This window comes from Mesoplodon densirostris, chromosome 9, assembly GCF_025265405.1.
Source record: "Mesoplodon densirostris isolate mMesDen1 chromosome 9, mMesDen1 primary haplotype, whole genome shotgun sequence".
NCBI lineage: Eukaryota > Metazoa > Chordata > Mammalia > Artiodactyla > Ziphiidae > Mesoplodon > Mesoplodon densirostris.
Window position 1 is genome coordinate 64,942,700 of NC_082669.1, and position 21,320 is coordinate 64,964,019.

The window sequence follows — 21,320 nt, forward strand, 5'->3', positions numbered from 1 at the left end:
TAGTCCTCCTATCTGCTGTTATCCTACCTCAGTGCCTTTGTACTTTCTGTTCCCTATGCCTACAATGTTCTTTCCCCAGATACCTACATGGCTTGTTCCCTCACTTCCTTCCTATCTCTGCTCAAATGCCACCTTACAAAGATACCTTCCCTTGCCACCCTAATAAAATACCCCAGGATACCCCATCCATCCCCCTTACCCTGCTTTATTTCTCCTTTTAGTCCTGATTATCACCTGACATACACATTAAACATTTATTTCTTGTCTGTCACACCTCCTCACATACACACATACGAGACACCAGAATTTATGGTCTACAAGGGCAGGATTTTATCTGTTTTGCTTATCACTGCAGCCCCAGCACTTATACTAATGCCTGGAATTTTTGATCACCAGGAAAATGATGGACATAGCAGTCCTTCTGCTAAATCTGGTATCTAGGCCTAATCGCCTGAAGTATTTCTAGGGGCTGTGGTGGGGAAAGTGGCAACTATGCTCCCTACTGGGACATATTTCATTTATTGCAGGCCAAATTCCTATAGCACCCACAACCCAGAAAACACTCAAACAAATTCCTGTTAAGGATGCAGGCAGAGCAGTAGGCTGAGGGCTGTGGCCGCCGGTCAGTTCACACTCGGTTCCTCTTGACCTCCCCTCCCTTCCCTTTCTTCTCATCCTTTCCCCATTAGTCTGCAACACCAGTTTGTCAGATCATTTGACTGTGCACCAAATGGTTAGGAAGACACAAAAACTCCAAGAAAGTATTATCAGCATAGAAATTTATTTGAATTCAAAATAATATGGTTATATTTAGGATAATATAATAATTATCTATAGCACATATCATCGTAGGCTCTGAAACAGTTCTAAAGATGTCATTCTTTTGAAGTCAAAAAATATGTAGTAAGAATGTACAAGGAAGCAAAAATATAAAAAATAAGTTTGCTGAGTATTGGGAGTTGTTACAAGAGGGGCACACCAAGGTAATGTAACAGAGTCCAAATTACGCAGCATGCAGCAAGGAGTTCTCTTGCTTTATCAAGTCCTGGAAAATAAACCGGTAACTTCAGAATGCAAAAATACCACCATTGGGTTAACAGGACAAACTTTCTGAGGGACACAGGGAGTAATTCACTATACTTCCCCTTTCTCTAACTCCTTTCCTCACACCGATTTCTTTTCTTTCCTCCAGGAGAGGTTTTATCCTGTGGAAAAAAATTTGGTTTTATTTGTAAAGTGGAGTAAATAATATCCTGATTGAAGTAGGCTAATGATGCTCAGGAATCAAACTTTTGAAAAAGGTCAATCAGCTAGCTAGCAGAGACCATCAGTGGCTTGCAGGAAAAAAAAAATCAGATAATACGTGTTTGCTAAATAGATAAAAAGAATAAGCAGGACTTCCCTGGTTGCGCAGTGGTTGAGAGTCCGCCTGCCGATGCAGGGAACACGGGTTCGTGCCCCGGTCCGGGAAGATCCCACATGCCACGGAGCGGCTGGGCCCGTGAGCCATGGCCGCTGAGCCTGCGCGTCCGGAGCCTGTGCTCCGCAACGGGAGAGGCCACAACAGTGAGAGGCCCGCGTACAGCAAAAAAAAAAAAAAAAACCAAAACAAACTAAAAAAAGAATAAGCAGTTAAAAATGGGTGAAAAATCCCAGGGTTTACTGTGAACTAGACAAACAAAAGCAGACAGGTGACCTTTGATTAAGCCCATTTACTTGTGGAGTGAGCTATAATAAGAGGCTCCAAGACAGAGTTTGGTTCCCAACAGTGTCCACAGCCAAAGCACAAACTCAGAACGTCTCCTCCTCTCGTAGAAACTGGAACACGGATGAGAAGTCTTTTTTGGAGTAGCCCTTCGCACACATCACCCTGTAGATCTGATGGGCCTGACTGCCCAGAAGGATTGGGCTCTTCGTGCTGGTAGCAGAGTCTTGTGCTAATCCCAGATCCTAAGTCAAACAAGGGCGGAGGGAATACATTGAGGTTGGTAGTTAAGGCTCACTTCAGAACCGTGGCTCCTAATGCTTGGGTTTCAAAGAAGAAAAAATGAAGCCTGAAAAAATAAGATACTTACAAGCACGATGTTAAGTTATATATATATATATATATATATATATATATATATATATATATTTATATATATATATTTTATACGTCCTTTCTTATAGCTGCAAAACTGCTCCAGAGAGAAACCTTGATTTCTGAGTGGCCTCTCCACTCCTCCACCCTCCACAAAACCTATCTGTTTTGTTTTGACTTCGGCCAGGTGTTCCTATCCAGGTGAGATCACACAGGGGAATGCTTTTTCAAATCTACAGAAGCCTGTAAGCCTAAGACAAGCCCCATTATGAAATTGAGCATGATGAAATTATCAGTGATGAAAATATCCATTCAATCTCTTAGTCAACACATATTTAACAACTGCTGTGTGTTGGGCACTGGTGATGTGCAGTCATGATAATAAAACCAAGTCACTGTTCTCAGGAACTTACTATCCAGCGTGGAAGATAGACAGTAAAACAAATACTAAACTTCCAGACAATGACAAGTGCTCTGAAGAAAAATAAAGCAGGGTAAGGGGTCAGAAAGTCATACATAGCAAGGGGTGGGGTGGAAGGAAGAGAGTTCTGAGAGTTCTGATTGATGAGATGTTTAAGGAAGACCTCCCGAGGCAAAGACACTTGACCTAAGATCTGAATGTGAGGGGGCAGAGAGTTTCAGGCAGGTGGAAGAGCAAGGGAAAGGCCCCCTGGCAGTGGGGGGCATGGCTTGGATGCTCAAGAAACAGTAAGAAGGCCAATGAGGCTGAACTAGAATAAGCAAGGGGCTGGGGAGGGAAATGAGACTGGGGATGGGCAGAGGTGCAACATGGAAGCTTTATGATGTCTGGAGAGGAAGCTGGATTTTCTTTCAAGTGCAACAGACAATCAGCTTCACAACAACACTTTAACATCTCTGAGAGCTAATGTTTCATTCAGAGAGTTTTGGAAAACTTATGGTTGTTTCAAAATAGACAAAAGTTAACGTTATAAATCTTTTATAGTTAAACTGTAGTTAATGGTATCCTCTACTCTAAGAATGGAATCTTGTCCAACCTTGAAACATCTGGGGGTAGATGGAAGACAAGGAAGGCATGGTTAACTGAAACAATATTCCCCACATTTCATTTTATTTGTGATTAAATAAGTGCTGAAAACAAGTGGCAAAACCAAGACTTCCTTCTTACCATTACCATCTTCATTTCCTCCATCAATGGAAAAGCCAACAAGCAATGAAAGAGGAAGACAAGAAGCAAGATGAGGACTATTTGTATTCTTTGAGGAACACCCTTGATAACGGAGTAGTTATTGATACCATCCACTCAAAGGAGGAAATGATTCAAGGGAAAAATAAGCAAAGTTTAACGAATGGATTAAATCTCTAGCCTCTTGGATATCTATGATGCTATAGGTGTTAACAGTATTTTGTGCTTACTTGTATAATTTTCACATGTAAACCCACAGATCTGGAAAATCTACTTAACCTTAAAGTCTTCTATAGCTTCCACTAAAAAGCAAGTTTAATTATTACCCACACACTTCACAAATGTGGACAGCTACATTATTGCTTATACCCAGACAAGCAGATAAGCCTCTTTTGTCAACATCATTTTGCTGCACATCTGCAAGATGCATTTATTTAAAAATGACAGAAAATCTACATAGAAAGACTGCCTATAAATTTTTTTTTTTTTTTTTTTTTTTTTTTTTGCTGTACGCGGGCCTCTCACTGCTGTGGCCCCTCCCGTCGCGGAGCACAGGCTCCGGACACACAGGCTCCGCGGCCACGGCTCGCGGGCCCAGCCGCTCCGCGGCACGCGGGATCCCCCGGGATCGGGGCACGAACCCGCGTCCCCTGCACCGGCAGGCGGACCCTCAACCACTGCGCCACCAGGGAAGCCCTATAATTTTTAACCTAGTAGTATAACTAGAATATAAGAACTTAGAGTAAACACAACATATCGAGGAGAAGACAACGCTATTGAGAAGAAGAGGCTATTAGAGGTTTTCAAAGGGGCAAGTAAATATCCCAAATAAGAGCTAATGAAACCAAAAAGGGGAAGCTAAAATAGCTTTGGTGGCTGCTACCTTAAAGGGTGGACATTCTAAAAAGAGAAAGGTGATTTAGTCTATAAAATCCTAAGTGGCTTGTCAATCCTGAAATATTAGAAAAGAAGGTATCCTTTGAAGCTTGTAACATATAATTTAAAATAAACAAACACCTCACTTCACTAATCAAATAAAAATATTTATGAATTCATGAGCTCAGTGGGTGGTTCAGGAAAAAAATATAAAACAATTAATTGCAAAAGGTTTCAACAAATTAATGGAGGACCAAATCGTTACGTATTACAAGGACACAGGTACACTGGGTGAGTAATAAGAGTGGTCATAATTTTCCATCATTTGTGCCTTAGTGGCCATCAGAAACAGACTTCTAAGTTGTGGGGTTTAGAAGAAAGATCTAGTTTTTGTATTGATTATGTTCTGATTATATACACACAATATATTAGAATTTTATGATGTTAAGACCTAGAAATAGGGCTTCCCTGGTGGCACAGTGGTTGGGAGTCCGCCTGCCGAAGCAGGGGACATGGGTTCGTGCCCCGGTCCGGGAGGACCCCACATGCCGCGGAGCGGCTGAGCCCGTGAGCCATGGCCGCTGAGCCTGCGCGTCCGGAGCCTGTGCTCCGCAACGGGAGAGGCCACAACAGTGAGAGGCCCGCATACCACAAAAAGAAAAAAAAAAACCTAGAAATAAATGTACAAGCCTCTACTTCAAGGACACATTAACATCATCTCCCCCAACACAATGAGATCTAATGGCAGTTGAGCAAAATATCTCCTAGTAAGTAAAGGCCTGATCTGCCCAAGGAGGTGTGATTGCTTTAATCAATGTAGCACTGATGGGGACTTCTTTAATCTCTATCAAATTCTCTACACAAGTCTAATTAGTTATGGTGTGTTTTGCTAACAGCTATCTGAGGTGATGAAAGCATTTTTTAAGTTCCTTTCTAAATGCTTTCATTTTAAGCAAAATTCAGAAATCTTGCTCTTTATAAGGGAAACAACAACTTATAAAGAGCAAAAGAGAACAGGAATGTCCGTATGTTTTACTACTGTACTGTCTTATGCTATCTTTTATAATCAAGAAAATAATTTTAAAGGACCTCAACAGGAGCAGATTCTTCCTGGGCAGGGACACTGGAGAAAATGATGGAAGTAAAGGTGTGACGTAGAGGAGAGTCCCCAGATAAAGCCAGCACTGCTTACAGGTTACTTGTTAGCTGCTTCCTCTGTTGGAGCCATTAGCAGTATTTTAGGAACCAAATAAGCTAACAGGTCACAACCCACTTCATACATGTACATAAAGCAAACTGGGCATAAATGCGATTCTTTCACTCTTCTGTGTGCCCTAATAAACGACCCTGCAGCTTTGTGAAAACAATCCACTTAAGGAGCTACTTTCTGTTTCCAACAAGAGCAACACAGCACAACTACAAAAGCCTGCGTGGAGGATATGCAAACCTAAATACAAGGTACAGATTGGCATAAAAATAAATATTTTCTTAAATGAAACACGAGGAGAAATAAAACTACAAAATAAGAAACATAGTTTCAAACATTGCTTGATCCAATAAATATTTAAAGTGAGCCAACAATGCGCCAGGGGTCCGGCCGGAGGGGCAAGGAAGAATGAGGCAGGCTGAGGGGAGAGCAGGCGTGGAGGGCTGCCAGGGAGAGGGAACAAGAGGCCAAACGAGTTCGGTGTGGCTGAAGCAAAGGAGGGGGGTGGGAAGGCAGAAATGAGCTGGTGAGGAGAGCAAAGGCCTTTAAGACAACGTGCAGAGATGGACTTTAATCTACAAGTAACTGGAAACCATGAAAGAGACTTAACAGGAGAGATGACATAATCAGGGTTTTACATTTTAAGAAGTCCACTCTTTACCATAGAAAATGAACTGGAGAAGATGAGAATGAAAGGCAAGGAGACCAGTTAAGGGCAGATGTGGTAGAATCTAAACAAGGTTCAGCCAAGGTACTGGTAGTGGTAGAGAGGGCAAGTGGGAGAATTCAAGGCACAGCCGAGAAGTAGAATGGATGAAACATCATGGGAAATGATGGAGAGTAAGCTGAATACGGTATACAACTGTACATATTGCTACTTTTGTCAAAAAGTCAATGGCAGGGGTGTGGGGAGTGGGGTAGGGAATAAGCTCTACACAAAAATCTGCAAGTCTGTTCGTCTAAAAAGTATTTTCTAACGTTGAGATCACAAATGAGAGGAGGCCAACAATTTGCGTTTCAAATGACTTTATACATAAATAAATATATATATATTCTTAAAGTAGGAAGATGTATTTAGAAATCTAGCATCATGTTTAAGGTCCTCTCTTCTTCTGTGACATGTATATCCAATGTCATTATATTAATAACCGTCAGAAAATGCTTATTACTGCTTCCATTCTAAGGGCTTGGTAAATTAATGTAAATTTATGATGAAGAACAACATTTTGCCAGCTCACATTACAAACAAACCCAAGCACAAAAGAAAAATCCCAGCCTATTCTTCTCATCTGAAAGGCCAGGATTAAAAATGAACAAGATAAAAGGTTTTTATCCAAGCTAAGTTTTAAATAATTTCCAGTGACTGGGTCACTATTTTAGTAACCTTGCCTTCTAGGATAGACGTATGCTTTGTTACGAGAGGAGAGAAGCGGGGGTGGGGTGAGGTGGGGAGAGAGAGAAGGGAGGGAAGAAGAACGAGACCACTAAACATCCCCCCCCAACTCTCTTGGGTAGTCTCTGCCTTTACCATACCTTAGCCATGAGTGTTGTTCCGAATCCACCCTGATAGTTATTAGCCGAGGGAACTCCATCCATCACCCCAGGTACAGGATTATAGGTGTCACTTGACCAACATCGTCCTGAGCTCATATTTAGGATTTTAGCCAAGAGTTTTGGGTCAAGCCCTAACCTGTCAAAGAAAAGAAGTGTTAAATGTCAAAATGTACAAGTCACGTGTGACTTATTTACGTGTGAGGATGCTCCATCTTCTCTCTCCATTTATGATATGTCTTCAAATATCTAAGCAGACTGATGAGAGTGAAGAATCCAATCTTAAATTATAGGGTATTAAAAGCTAGCGATTAAACATTTCTGAGCCAGGACATTCTGCACTGAGAGAAAACCTTCTGCACTACCCTGCTTTTAAGGAATAACATACGACTGCATAAAAGTATTGTTGGTTTATCACACACATGGGTTTTCTAGTCTTTTGGACATTATTGCATTTATGTGTCACATAAGAACCTTAAGCCAAGATGATCATCTAAATTCTACAGTCTTTACTCACAAGTGATGTATTTCAGAAAGAAATATTGACAGTTAAATTATGTATCATGGGAGTCCATGTGGATGCATTTATATGTATGTTTATTCCTTTAGCTCTTATGAGAGAATAAATGCAAGAGATGAGCCACGAGCAGTAAAGTGAGCTTAAGGGAAGTTATCATTATAAAGGAAGACATTTCTTGCTGTAAACTTTTCCTTATTTATTAAATCTTCATTAGACATTCTTGCTTATGAAGCAAGTCTGCACAGAGTTGTGACATATGCTATCTATTCAGAGACATGCATTATAGTTCTGGGTCAACTGCTGATAAGGTTACTGATCCTGATAAAACAAAGCTTGCCCAAGCGGAAACATCATTTGTTCTATCACTGAGCTGATGGCGTAAACGGCTGTTCAATGTGGACCCAGAAAAAAAGTAGAATTAAAATGCTCTAGGGCCTCCCTGGTGGCGCAGTGGTTGAGAGTCCGCCTGCCGATGCAGGGGATACGGGTTCGTGCCCCAGTCTGGGAGGATCCCATATGCCGCGGAGCGGCTGGGCCCGTGAGCCATGGCCGCTGAGCCTGCGCATCCGGAGCCTGTGCTCCGCAACGGGAGAGGCCACAACAGTGAGAGGCCCGCATACCGCAAAAAGAAAAAAAAAAAAAAAAAAAAAAAAAAAAAAAAGCTCTATTACTTTATTCCAAGTATCTTAGTGCAGCCTGGGAAGCACAGTTTTGCTACATATCTTTGAATCAAGTTTCAAATAAAACTTTCTGCCTTTTCTTAAAACCAATCCCTTCCAGAATAATAAAAAAAAAAGATTAAACAGAGACACATGTAAATATTAAACGAACTGTGCATTTTGGGGTGCTGCTTATTACTTGTGTGTTCAAAATTGTCTATTTCCAGATCAGAATAGAACGACGAGTAAAACCTTTTTCCAATGCTCGAGCAGGGTCTAGGGCCAATAGCCAGAATGTGTACGGACTTACCACATAATACAACTGTTATGTAATCAGGCTTTCAAGGAGCAGCTGTGGTTCAAGGAATTCTATATGGCATGCCATGAAGATGAACTCACATGGTGGCCTGTGTTACAATGAGCAGTTTTTACTAAGATTATAACTGATAAAGATTCCATCTAAATCAGCTGTCATACATTCTGTTCAATTGTACACTGCTGGAAAGAAACCTGATGGTTTCATTCATTCTTTTATAAAGATCCAAGTTTGTTACATGTATAATTTGCTACTGATGCTTCCTTTCCCCTTTCAAATATAATTAGGCTATCAGGATGCTATGGTAACAGATGACTTAGGAAAAGATAAAGCCAATGCACTTAGGGAAAAACTGTGAAAAGTAAAATCACAAATGAACAACTAGTTAATTTGCTATAACTGCAAATATATTGTCTAAGCACAAATATGCAAGAATATATATGTCTAATGTGCTCTATGAGCAGGGGATATTTTTAAAGACCCCAAAACACTGTCTCTACCTTCCATTTGGAATATAATTCAGGCTTCCTAATTTAGATTTTTAAAAATGGCTCATTACATTCAAAGCAGCAGAGATACTCCCCCTCCTTATAACCTACCAGGTTAGACTCAACAGTGCCTCACAACACTCTTTATTGCTAAAGAAATTCATACTCTGTCTGTAATACTCACCAAAATGGGAGCAAAGCTTATTATCCTTTGTAAAACGCTACATTTCATTTTTCTTGAATGTTCAAGGAAAAATACTGGCGCTGACTTATGGAACCCTTTTTGGTGAACATATTACTATTTAGAAGCATCCTGACGGGCACACACAAAAATGAGGTGGCAGTTGTTATGTGCTCACTTTTCAAATCTGATGCTTCCCCACCATGCTGATTCTCTTTAGGAGATGGCTACTCCCTCTCCAGTCCTCCCCAACCCCCCAACAGCAAAGTGTATCATTAAAAAGAGCAAGTTAGAAGTGTTTTGCATTTCATCTTTCTGAGGATTCTTTCACTGGCATATATATAACTGACAGTTAAAATTAGACATGATATTAAAATCAGTTACTGAAGTCCTCTGTCTTCCACTGTGCCCAAGGCTTGTAATGGTCTGAAACCAGCTAGAATACACAGTAATTGTCATTCAGGGAGTCTATCCTAGAACGTCATGCTTCACTGGAGAAGACTGAGTTTCATTTGAAATCAACAAATTAATCCAAGACAGGTATCTGAAAGGGCAAGTTTAATAGGAAGCAGCTACTGGGCTCTCAACCATGATAAAATGTTATTGCTGTTTCCCTGTAAATTGGCTGGGAACATATGATACTTTCTGCATAAGAGCCCCATTGCTGTTCAGGAGATATACAGCTCAAGCCGTCAAAAGGATGACAGTCTGTCAGTCCCCATAATAACTTGCCACTGGATGTGGTTCGAGAGTGTGCGCATGCATGCATGTGGCTTTACAATTGCTGGAATGTTCTCTGATATAAACAGAATGAATTCATTGCTCTGACCGCATATATAACGCAACTCAAATAAACGTCACTGTGTCAAATCTACTCACCTTTAAAACGCAAGAATTTTAAATGAACTTTTGGGAGAAGTAAAAATGATGCATAAACTATAAGAAAAATTAAAGAGAAGCCAAGTGTTTGCCTTCACTGTAACCAAGGCTTTTAAGGGCCAAAAAAGTTTGTTCACCTTATAGTCTCTCTAAGTATCTATACTGTCTGGTTTTATGTAAGAACAAAGCAAACAATGTCCCTAAACTGAGATGTTTGTATCACAGAACCAATCTGGAAATGAAACATCTAAGACTATGTCAACTTAAATCAATCATTCCGTTATTCACCAATGTTTACGCAGACCTGTCATCTAAGAAGAGGCTGTGCCTGCCCTCCAGGAGTGGGCCAGTTAAGACACCTGCCCAGTAACGTTTACCTGAGGCAGGGGAAGAGCCCCCCGACCCCCACCTCATTCGTCTGACAAATCTTCATTGAGTGCCTGTTACATGCCAGGGATGTTCTTAAGATACAGTGGTGAGGGACTTCCCTGGTGGCGCAGTGGTTAAGAATCCGCCTGCCAATGCAGGGGACATGGGTTCGAGACCTGGTCCGGGAAGATCCCACATGCCACGGAGCAACTAAGCCTATGCACCACAACTACTGAGCCTGCGCTCTAGAGCCCGCGAGCCACAACTACTGAGCCCGCGTGCCACAACTACTAAAGCCCGCACACCTAGAGCCTGTGCTCTGCAACATGAGAAGCCACCACAGTGAGAAGCCTGAACACCTCAATGAAGAGTAGCTCCCATTCTCCGCAACTAGAGAAAGCCCACGTGCAGCAACGAAGACCCAATGCGGCCAAAAATAAATAAATAAATAAATATATTTTTTTTTTTAAAAAAAAGATACAGTGGTGAGCAGACAAAGCTCATAGAGCCTGCATTCTAGTTGGGAAGACAGACAATAAACAAACAAATAAATATATAATGCTAGACAGTGAGAAGTGTTATGAAGAAAAAAACATTAACGTACAATTCAATTCAAATACAAACCACCACCACCATCACGTCAATAACTACCATGTATTGAGCACCTACTATGTATCGGGCACTGTTTTAAAAGATTTACATGGATGACTTAATTTACTCTTCACAACAGATACTACTGCTACTGTGGATAGATACTATTATTTTTGTCATTTTACAGATGAGAAAAGCTTAAGTCTGTGACAGAGCTGGGATGTGGTCATCAACAGACACCCACACTCACTGCCCTGAGTCTCACTGGGTCATATGGGAAGTCACTTAATCAACCAACATGATGGCATCCTATCAGTTTAATAAGAAATTTGGCCAAACCTTTATTATAAACCTTTTGCCATATGTTATATCTATCAGGGTATACAACTAAGAGGTTTCAGTCATCACCTAAATGAAATGGCAACACCTCCTTAGGGAAGTAACCAGGAAGCTAAAATTATGCTTGTGGGAAAGTTCTCATCTTGGACGGCCTTCCAGAAGTTTGACTGTTTTAAGCTTCTTTTGGTGGAAGGAGACAATATGGCTGTTGCTAGAGGGGCCTGGGCCCTGTTGGCAATGCAAATAACTTGTTATACCACCCATATTGAAAAAAAAAAAAGCAAACCAAACAAAAAACATAATTTCCAGCAGAATAAAAATGAAAACAAAAAAACAAAACTCACATTACCAATGTTATTCTTATGTGGTGCACGGGAATAAGACCTCTCTAACGCAAGTAAGGCCCTTTCAGTACCATAAAACTAGGTTCTGAGTCCTAAATAGATCCCAATTAGAAGGCAGAAAGCTCTAGTAAAAAAGAATTTCCAAATATGTTGTATACCAATATTTTTTATGCTTTACTTTTTTACAGCATTTAAAAATCTCACTAACATCCATAAACACTCATTGTAAAAGATCATAGGGTCAACAGGAGTTTAAAACTATAAGGTTTTATTCTTCTATTTAAAAAAGGGAAACGTCAGTGTTCAAGAAAAGACACTGACTTAGGAGAATGAAATTAATCAGAAACGATCACTTCATAGGAATAGGTAACTCAATTTGTAAATGTTGACATTAATTCTCTAAAAAATTTTTTACTTCAGAGTGAACAGAATATAAATGTGGCTGAACCACTTTGATGCTATACTACTTTGTGGGAATTTACTACTTGGGAATTTATGCTTGCTGATGCCAATTTTCTCTTTCACCTTGCAATGCTCAATAAATCGTGGCCGCTCTCTATACTCTATTAGAGAACATTCCTGTCATTTTAAACCATGTCTGTAAACCATGGAGAAAAGACAATAGCAGAAGCAATCATTTTTAGGACTTTCAAACCACTGAGAATCTCTGTAAGATAAACCGATAAAATCCTAATGTCATGAAAATAAGCAATTCATTAGTACAATGTAGTGCACCATAAACTTACAAATTATTGTAACAGTTAAGTAAAAACAATGAGTTCCTGTTTTGTGCTCAGACATATGTGTGTGTGTGTGTGTGTGTGTGTGTAAATATTTCATTTACACACATATACATCAGTAACAGTAATAGAGTTTTGGAAAAATTAAACATTGAAAGTTTCATATTTCTAAATATTGTTTTTGTAATAGTGGATCAAGGCCAACAATAAGGGAAAATCTATTTATTGCTTCTGCTCTTAATATTGCTGTTTGGAATTTTATCACTTTCTTTTCTCTTTGATAATAAACTTGCTCTAGTAGCCAGTGTATACATTTCATTGTATACATTTTATTCATTTGATTCAACTGATTTTCATACTATTCTTTATTAGCTGGCTTTTGGAGTTAGACTTCCATAAGCACTTATTGTACAAAAACTTCATTTTAGAATGATCATCTAATAAGACTTGCTAGGAAAATTATTTTAGGAATGCTAGAGGATGCCTAAGGAACATTCTAGATCCAGTGACATTTAAAGTAAGAAGCAGAATATAAAATAAACTGGCAAAAAGAGAGGGAAATTTCAGTATAGTATAACCTAGGCTTTTACTTTTTTTATTATATACTCATTTATATCCAGAAAAAATGAAAATAAAATTCTAAAGATGCAAATGCATACTAATGCTCTAATCCTACTGTCAACACCAATTAATTTTGTATGCAATTTTGGTTCCAGAAATTTACATTTTCCTCCTCCATAAAATTAACCTAGAGGATGAACATAAAAACAAGTTACTAGTAACTGGTTTTTCAATTATGATAAGTGACCCATAGCCTAAACTGGCTACAATACAGACATAACACTCTGAACAGCTTCTTATATACCACCAGTTTTATTAAGGCTTTGTACAAATATGCCTTACCATCTTACAGACATTCAATTTTAAAATGTAAATGGTACAGGATATTGATAAACCAATTAGCGCTGATGCAAAGCAAATTCCTCTTTTGTCTCAATTACAACATGACAACTTAATAGGTCAAGACAGTTTAACATCTGAGACAAGGGCAATTCAATAAAACAACAGCATCTTGATATGGTAATTAAGAGGAAATGTGAATCCATTACTGTGTTTTAAAAAATATCTCAAACACTTTGGCTCTTTTTATTGCTTTCATCAAAAGCTATGGTATGAAACACTACTCTGATTTGTGATATATTTGGCAAGCAGTTTGGGGACGTGTGAAGAAAACACCTCAGTAAAAGCATCTTTCTCATTAAGCATTTTCTAAAGTAAGAAATGTATATTTATTATATTCATGAAATGCAAAACACCCAAAAAATTAATTAGGTGATTAATCATATGTAGCATTCCTAACCCAAAAGATTAAAGGCTAAAATTAAGACATTAACCTTAAGCATTCTAAAGGATGATCACCATCGTAGGAAAAACTGAATTCCTGAATCACTTTCAGCAAAGTATGAATGCCATTTTATTTCAATGAAAAGATATATACTTAATGTAAAGTAACAAAACCCTAGGGAAGTTAAAATGAAAAGAGTTATTATGCATACGAGTTGCAGCTTCATGAATGCCATCCAGTTTATCCTGAGAATAAACAACCAAGAACCCTCTTAGTGTAGATTTTGGGGACTATATTTAAAATAGATACATAAAACCAGTCACGTGGTAGCATAACACCTGAATTCACTATACATTAAAACTGTATTTTATACAAATTTGTCCTACACTACCAGAGATTGTTTAAATTTTATAGTGAAAGTGTCTCTTGCATTTCAACATAATAGAAGAAATGGAGCTCCCATATAAAAAGGATAATGTAACTTCAAATATAAAGCACAATACATTTTATGGCTTACGGCAGAGAGCATTCATGCTCTCCAGGGTCCTATTGGTCGTCCAATAAGCAAAGTCTATTAAAGTTCAATAATGAAATACTTTCAAAATGTTCCTGGATCAACGGATTTATCTCTCATGAACATTTGTTTTCAACATCAGAAAATCAAAACGGAAAGCTCATAAAAACTGTTAGTATATGAAAATGTACTATTCAACAAACCTGATTCCCAGATTCATAGCTTCAGCAGTTCCAATCATACTAATAGCTAACAGCAAGTTGTTGCAGATCTTCGCAGCCTGAAAATAAATTGAGTACATATTAAATATCTTTATTTTCAAGCTATAACTCACAGGAAGATTTCTTCACCCTATTCCACATTTCTAAAAGTAAGAGCATTCCACTGTTGATTCTTTCAAAGGAGGAAAGGCACTTGGTGCTGCAAGCCTCCCTCTGAGCCTAACACTAGATCCCAGAGCAGACTGGGAGGGGGTCCTCTTCCCCTAGGGAAGAGCTCTGCAGTGTGGCGACTGAGCTACTCCTATGGGCGCAAGCACAACAGGGAATACTGATTGATGTGGTACAACTGCTCCTTCAGGAATGAGGCTGACATTCTAACTGGGGAAACAGGAGTAACACGCCAAATGAAAAGGCAATGAACAAGGAAACACAACTAAGTGGTAAACTGTATGGTAGAAACTGTAAGACAGACAGAGTAGCAGTTCAGAGAAACCAGATCACTGAGGGCAGGTGCAGAGAGGAAGCAGAACCTGAAACCATCTCTCAGAAGGCCAGGCAGGATTTAAATAGGCAAGAGAGGGAAAGAAGGAGAGCAGGGAAAAAAATAAATACACAAGGGCATGAGATATTCCTGAGAACAGTAAGAAAATGGACTCATGTGCAGTGGTTTTAAGGAATGAGGAGAAGTTTGATAGTTAAGACTGGGTCAAGAGCTACGGAAGCTAGTTGTCCAAACTTGATGTGGTACGAAATAGGGATCTATGCAAAGTGTCAGAACTGGGAAACCTATGATGATACAAGCATCTTGATGGAGTTGGTTTTGGTTACAATGTTGGCAAAGTGGTAAACCTGGTATCCAGAGATCTACTAGGCCCTGTGAGCAGTAAACAAGGTGTGAGATAATGAAAGATTGAACCAGGTAATGTGTGGAATGAACAAGAGAGCCAACAATGAGAGCTACTGAAGCAAAAATCAATAGAACCTGGAGACTGACTGGACAAGGGAATGGAGACAACAGATATATCTAAGATCATACCGAAGTCCTGAATAAGATAAAGCTGGTACCACTGACCAGGACAAAGCATGAAGAGGAGCGAGTGATAGTGTGTGTGTTGGGTGGGAGGGGGACAACCAGTTTGATTTCAGAGTTCATTGTAGTCATTCACCTCTACCTGATTAGAGAATCGATAGAACACATTTCTTAATGAAAATGGTCTGGTTTTTTAAGAAAAAGATTAAAGTGCATAGGTTGCTTCTACCCGACAGTACTACAAATAGAGCTGTGGCGAGCAATTACAAAATTAGAGGGAAGATAACAGCAAATCAGATAACACGAGCACTTCATACAGAAGCCGTTTTAAGGATAATTTCTGTGGTCACTGGGATAAATATGTCAAAGTCTGAAAGGATGGAACTTTTGATGTCTTTTTAAATTATTGGTTTATCTCTGCTTACTTCCAACAGAAATGATGGAAAACTAACTCATTCCAAATTAATTTAAGAAAATCTGAGCAAACAAAGAATCCACAGATTGAACAGAGTAAGGAGGAATCAAATTGTGGTCAGGAAAGAAAAATGAACATTAGCTGATTCTACACCATCAAGTCAGTGTCACTGCTGTGCAAACGTTACCTGCCCAGTCCCGACGGCTCCACAATGCACCACATTGGAGCCCATGCACCCCAGAAGCTCTTGGGCAGCAGCAAATTCTTCTTCGACTCCGCCCACCATAAACGTGAGGTTCCCAGACCGAGCAGCTCCCACACCTGAATAGTTTGGGGGGTAAAGGGATAGAAGAAGAGGGATACATTTCTTCAAGTGTTTAAGTATAGTATAAAATTAGAGAAAATCCTCAAACCAAATGAAAACACCTTGCCTACAAGTTATATTTATGTCAGGCATAAGCCTCTCTTGGAATATTTTAATTGTCAAGTAACATGCAGGTTACTTATAAGCCAAAGGGGACATACAGATTCAGTCAAACTCTGCATTCATCTCAGATATTTTGGCACGATCATGGAGTACCATGGGGATTTAAAATGTGAATTTTATTATTCCCGTGCATCTCTTAGTCTCCTGAGAAACCTATTCAGTAATAGAAAGTATATAAAAAAGATGACCTGTGCCCTGACCAGCATGGGAGCAGCCAGAGGGGTCAGCTGCCTGAGTCTGGATCTGGGGTCTCTGGCTCACTCACTCGCTCTCTGTACACTATGTACAGATGAGATCTACAAAGAGAGGGACTTGTCTCTTTCTCCCATAAACAAGTAGGCATTTCAGATGGAAAGACTCTTTGTAGGTAAAGAAAGATTCTTTGTAGGTAAAGATTCTTTAAGGTAGGGCTTCTCTGGTGGTGCAGTGGTTGAGAGTCCGCCTGCCGAGGCAGGGGACACGGGTTCGTGCCCCAGTCTGGGAAGATCCCACATGCTGCGGAGCAGCTAGGCCCGTGAGCCATGGCTGCTGAGCCTGCGCGTCCGGAGCCTGTGCTCCGCAACGGGAGAGGCCACAACAGTGAGAGGCCCATGTACCGCAAAAAAAAAAAAATTCTTTAAGGTAAAGAAAACAGTTGCTTAGCTAGACTGATTATTCTGATGTGCACTTTCTAATACTATTTGATTTTTCTTTTCCCTCCTGCTATACAGGCACGCATAGCTTGAAGATTTTGTGGGGTCAGTTCCAGACCACCCCTATAAGGTGAATATTGCAATAAGGTGAGAGTCACATGAATACTGTAGTCTATTACATGGGCAATAGCATTATGTCTATAAAAACAATGTACACACCTTAATTTAAAAATTCTTTACTGCTAAAAATGCTAAGCATCATCTGACACCTCAAGGTTACCACAATATTTGTCTTTTTAAAATAAATTATTGAAGTATAGTTGATTTACAATGTCATGTTAATTTCCGCTGTATAGCAAAGTGATTCAGTTATACATATATACATTCCTTTAAAAATTCTTTTCCATTATGGTTTATCACAGGATATTGAATATAGTTCCCTGTGCTATACAGTAGGACCTTGCTGTTTATCCATTCTATATACAGTATAATGGAGAAACCCAATATTTGTGAAGAGCAATAAAATGAGGTATGCCTGTACACCTTTTGGGCAATTCATTCTTAGTGATATGTCAGGAAGAAGAAATAAATTTTAACATTGGTTTGGCCACTCCTTAGCAAAGATTTGATGTATGTTCACTAATGGAAATGATTGGAGAAGCAACTTCTACTTCAGCACAGAAAATATGGCCTAGACTTGTCTTAAAAAGGAAGTGGGGGGGGAACTTCACTCATCTAAGTTTTTATTAACTATAAAATAAAACCGAGAGCATTATTACTACTTTTAGCATTAGAGAAATCTTCATTCATAATTTTCAAGTTAGGTTTTGTTGTTCACAACCAGGAAAGTGTGTGGAAGAGCTATATTAGTACAATTTTTGCCTTTACAACTTATTTATAGTACCGCTAGGAATAAAGAAACCATAATTGGGGCTTCCCTGGTGGCGCAGTGGTTGAGAATCTGCCTGCCAATGCAGGGGACACGGGTTCGAGGCCTGGTCTGGGAAGATCCCACATGCTGCGGAGCAACTGGGCCCGTGAGCCACAACTACTGAGCCTGCACGTCTGGAGCCTGTGCTCCGCAACAAGAGAGGCTGCGATAGTGAGAGGCCCGCGCACCGCGATGAAGAGCAGCCCCCGCTTGCTGCAACTAGGGAAAGCCCTTGCACAGAAACGAAGACCCAACACAGCCAAAAATAAATAAATAAATTTATATATAAAAAAAGAAACCATAATTGTACTATGTATCAAACCTGGCCATTCGAATATAGACAGCTGCAAGTAATGGCCTACTTTTGAATTTAACTTATTCAATGAAATACACAGTTTTTAATACATAAAAAGCCAAATGAGGAGATCCTTATTTCATTCAAATTGTGAATATTTTGCTACTGCCAAACCAAGTAGCCTTTCTATTTTACAGTTCATGCTATTTTTAACTAATTATTGAGAGCAAAAGAAGTCAGCATTATGTTAGCCAGACAGTGTTGGCAGAGGAAGTGTTCACATGTTATGAAAGCCTGAGATGCTTATATATGGTTAAATTACATTATTTCACAATATTTTCAGACACTGTGGAACTGATTATGTACAAAAACCCAATTATAAGAAATGCTTTTAATTAACTCATCTGTGTCATTTGAACATTCTGATAATGTTGAAGTTTAAGTGACTGTCATTTCATTAGTTTCTAATTTACTTCACCAAGATGGTGGGATCATTAATGTTTTACAATTATTTTTGCTCAATTTCTATGGCCATTTTAATTCGAACCACATAACCAACCTTACTCTAAATCCTGTTGCTCTGACCTGGAGAAATTATGTAGACGATATAAGTCAAAGCTTACAAACAAATCCAGCACTATCCATCATAGGTCAATAGCTTTGTATCTAGATTACAGGCTGCTAAATAGCTTCAGAGAGTCATTTATTAAAGGAAAATTAATGCTGACAATGGTTCTCAGCTGGTTAATCTTTTGACAGGTGTACTTTCTCACGTGTTCAAACATGTACTTCAAAAAGAAGAAATAAGTTACTTAAGAGAAGACCACAAAAGAAAGAATAATTCATCTTTTAATTCACAAGTCTGTGGTATTTCCACTCCTTCCTCCTCTCATTATGGTGGGGTTATTATTTCCAACTTTATCATAATCTACATTCAAATGTAAGTGTCTGACTAAACTGGGTAATTCTGAAGTTTTGGCATTCCCTGGGACCAAATTCTAACTTTCCATGCATATTCAACCATATGACACTATCAAGGCTAGTCCCATTGCAAAGGCAAAATTAAGAACTAAGTTATCCCAAAATAAATGCAACCATTTTGAGCTTTGAAATAACATATAGAAAGCTAGAACTCTAAAGCTGTGTAAGACATCTCATGGATTTCAGAAGATATTGTATATAAATATTTTGATGTCTCTGAATAAGAAACCATAAATTACATTGCTGCACCATTTTAATTCAGGTCCACTCCCCAAAATAGGAAAATATAGAATATATAATTAGGCAGCTGAAAGAATATTGGGAGAAGTATTTATTTTACCTTATATTTTAGTAATTGTACATACAAAACCAAAATATGTCCTGTGCTTAATTTTATTACAGCATTTATACACCTTATTAAATTAAAATCTTTGACTTTCTTACCCAATTCCTCTGTGACACCATAAAGCACTCACAAGGTGAGCACTGGGTCATGTTTACGTCAGCATTCCCTTATCTGTCACAGTGCGTGATACATTCAATAAATAGTTGTTCAGTAAATTAATTTATGAGCATGGAACAAACAGTAAATGATCTAGAGATGAAATATCTGGTTTTGGGATGTGCTGGCTATGTTATTTGTTATTATAAACAAATTATATTATAAACAAATTACACAACTTCTCTAAGTTTCAGTGTATAAAATAGGAAAAGCATTAATAACTTCTTCATAGAGTAGCTGTGAATATATGATGCTATAAAATATAAAATGCTATTTAAATGTAAGGCATTACTACTTTATAACCTGAATCTGCAAAGTGCGAGTTTTATCCTCACCTATATAATGCCTTGAGTCCTTTCCTATTTGGTTACCTAAGCCACTGTCTTTTCCAGGAAAATTTTAGCCTCTCTGGCTAAACATTGGCTGGCTTGAGCCAATCCTATAAATAATGGAAGCAGGTTGGTCCAGATTAAGAAATACGGGACTGGGCTTCCCTGGTGGCGCAGTGGTTGAGAGTCCGCCTGCCGATGCAGGGGACACGGGTTCGTGCCCCAGTCCGGGAAGATCCCACATGCCGCGGAGCGGCTGGGCCCGTGAGCCATGGCCGCTGAGCCTGTGCGTCCGGAGCCTGTGCTCCGCAACGGGAGAGGCCACAACAGTGAGAGGCCCGCGTACCGCAAAAAAAAAAAAAAAAAAAGCAATACGGGACTTCCCTGGTGGTGCAGTGGTTAAGAATCCACCTGCCAATGAAGGGGACATGGGTTCTAGCCCTGGTCTGGAAGGATCCCACATGCCGCGGAGCAACTAAGCCCATGCACCACAACTACTGAGCCTGTGCTCTAGAGCCCGCGAGCCACACCTACTGAGCTTGCATGCCATAACTACTGAAGCTCGCGTGCCTAGAGTCCATGCTCCGAAACAAGAGAGGCCACTGTAATGAGAAGCCCGTGCACCGCAACAAAGAGTAGCCCCCATCAACACAACTAGAGAAAGCCTGAGCGCAGCAGTGAAGACCCAATGCAGCCAAAAATAAATAAATAAATCTTAAAAAAAAGAGAAATACTAAAGTGGTCCATAGCCGGTGATATTAAGATTACAGTGAAGACCTCTTGTAAAACCTTTCAAAAGCATCATAGCGTGGGGAAATGACAAGAATGCTGCATTTGTTTGGTTTTATTCATTCAGCAAAATTAATCTACTAAGAATCAAGCCCATGGTAAGCCCTAGGGTTATAGATGAATAACATATGTCCCTGATCCTTAAGTTACACATTTGTGATCCAGCCCCTTCTCTCCTTAGCCATCACTACCACCTGGGCTGAGCCATCACCATCTCTCACCTGAATTACTGCAATAGCCTCCTACCTGATCTCCCTTTAGCTCTTGCCTCCAAAGTCTATTCTCCATACAGCAGCCAGAGGGATCCTTTTAAAATACAGCTGACCCTTGAACAATGCAGGGGTGAGGGGCACTGACCCCCCACACAGGTGAAAATCTGAGTCTATTTATGGTCAGCCCTCTGCAGCTGCAGATTTCAACCAACCATGGATCGTGTAGTACAGTAATATTTACTACTGAAAAAAATCTGCATATAAGTACATCTCCTGCTGTTCAAGGGTCAACTGTATAAATCTAGTTCATGTTCCTTCCCCACTCTCCAGAC

The 21,320-nt window shown here is 39.5% G+C and overlaps 1 protein-coding gene across 1 annotated transcript in view; it reads right to left on the reverse strand.

Moving 5' to 3' along the window:
* Window positions 1–762: 762 nt before the first annotated feature.
* Window positions 763–21,320, reverse strand: part of HIBADH (3-hydroxyisobutyrate dehydrogenase) — a 106,089-nt gene continuing 85,531 nt past the window's right edge. Inside the window, exons 5-8 of the mRNA XM_060108158.1 lie at window positions 16,018–16,151; window positions 14,368–14,444; window positions 6,862–7,018; window positions 763–1,950 (exon numbers count right to left, since the gene is read on the reverse strand). Coding sequence (XP_059964141.1) covers window positions 1,792–1,950; window positions 6,862–7,018; window positions 14,368–14,444; window positions 16,018–16,151 — 527 coding nt within the window. The 3' untranslated portion in view covers window positions 763–1,791. The remainder of the gene's footprint in view (window positions 1,951–6,861; window positions 7,019–14,367; window positions 14,445–16,017; window positions 16,152–21,320) is intronic.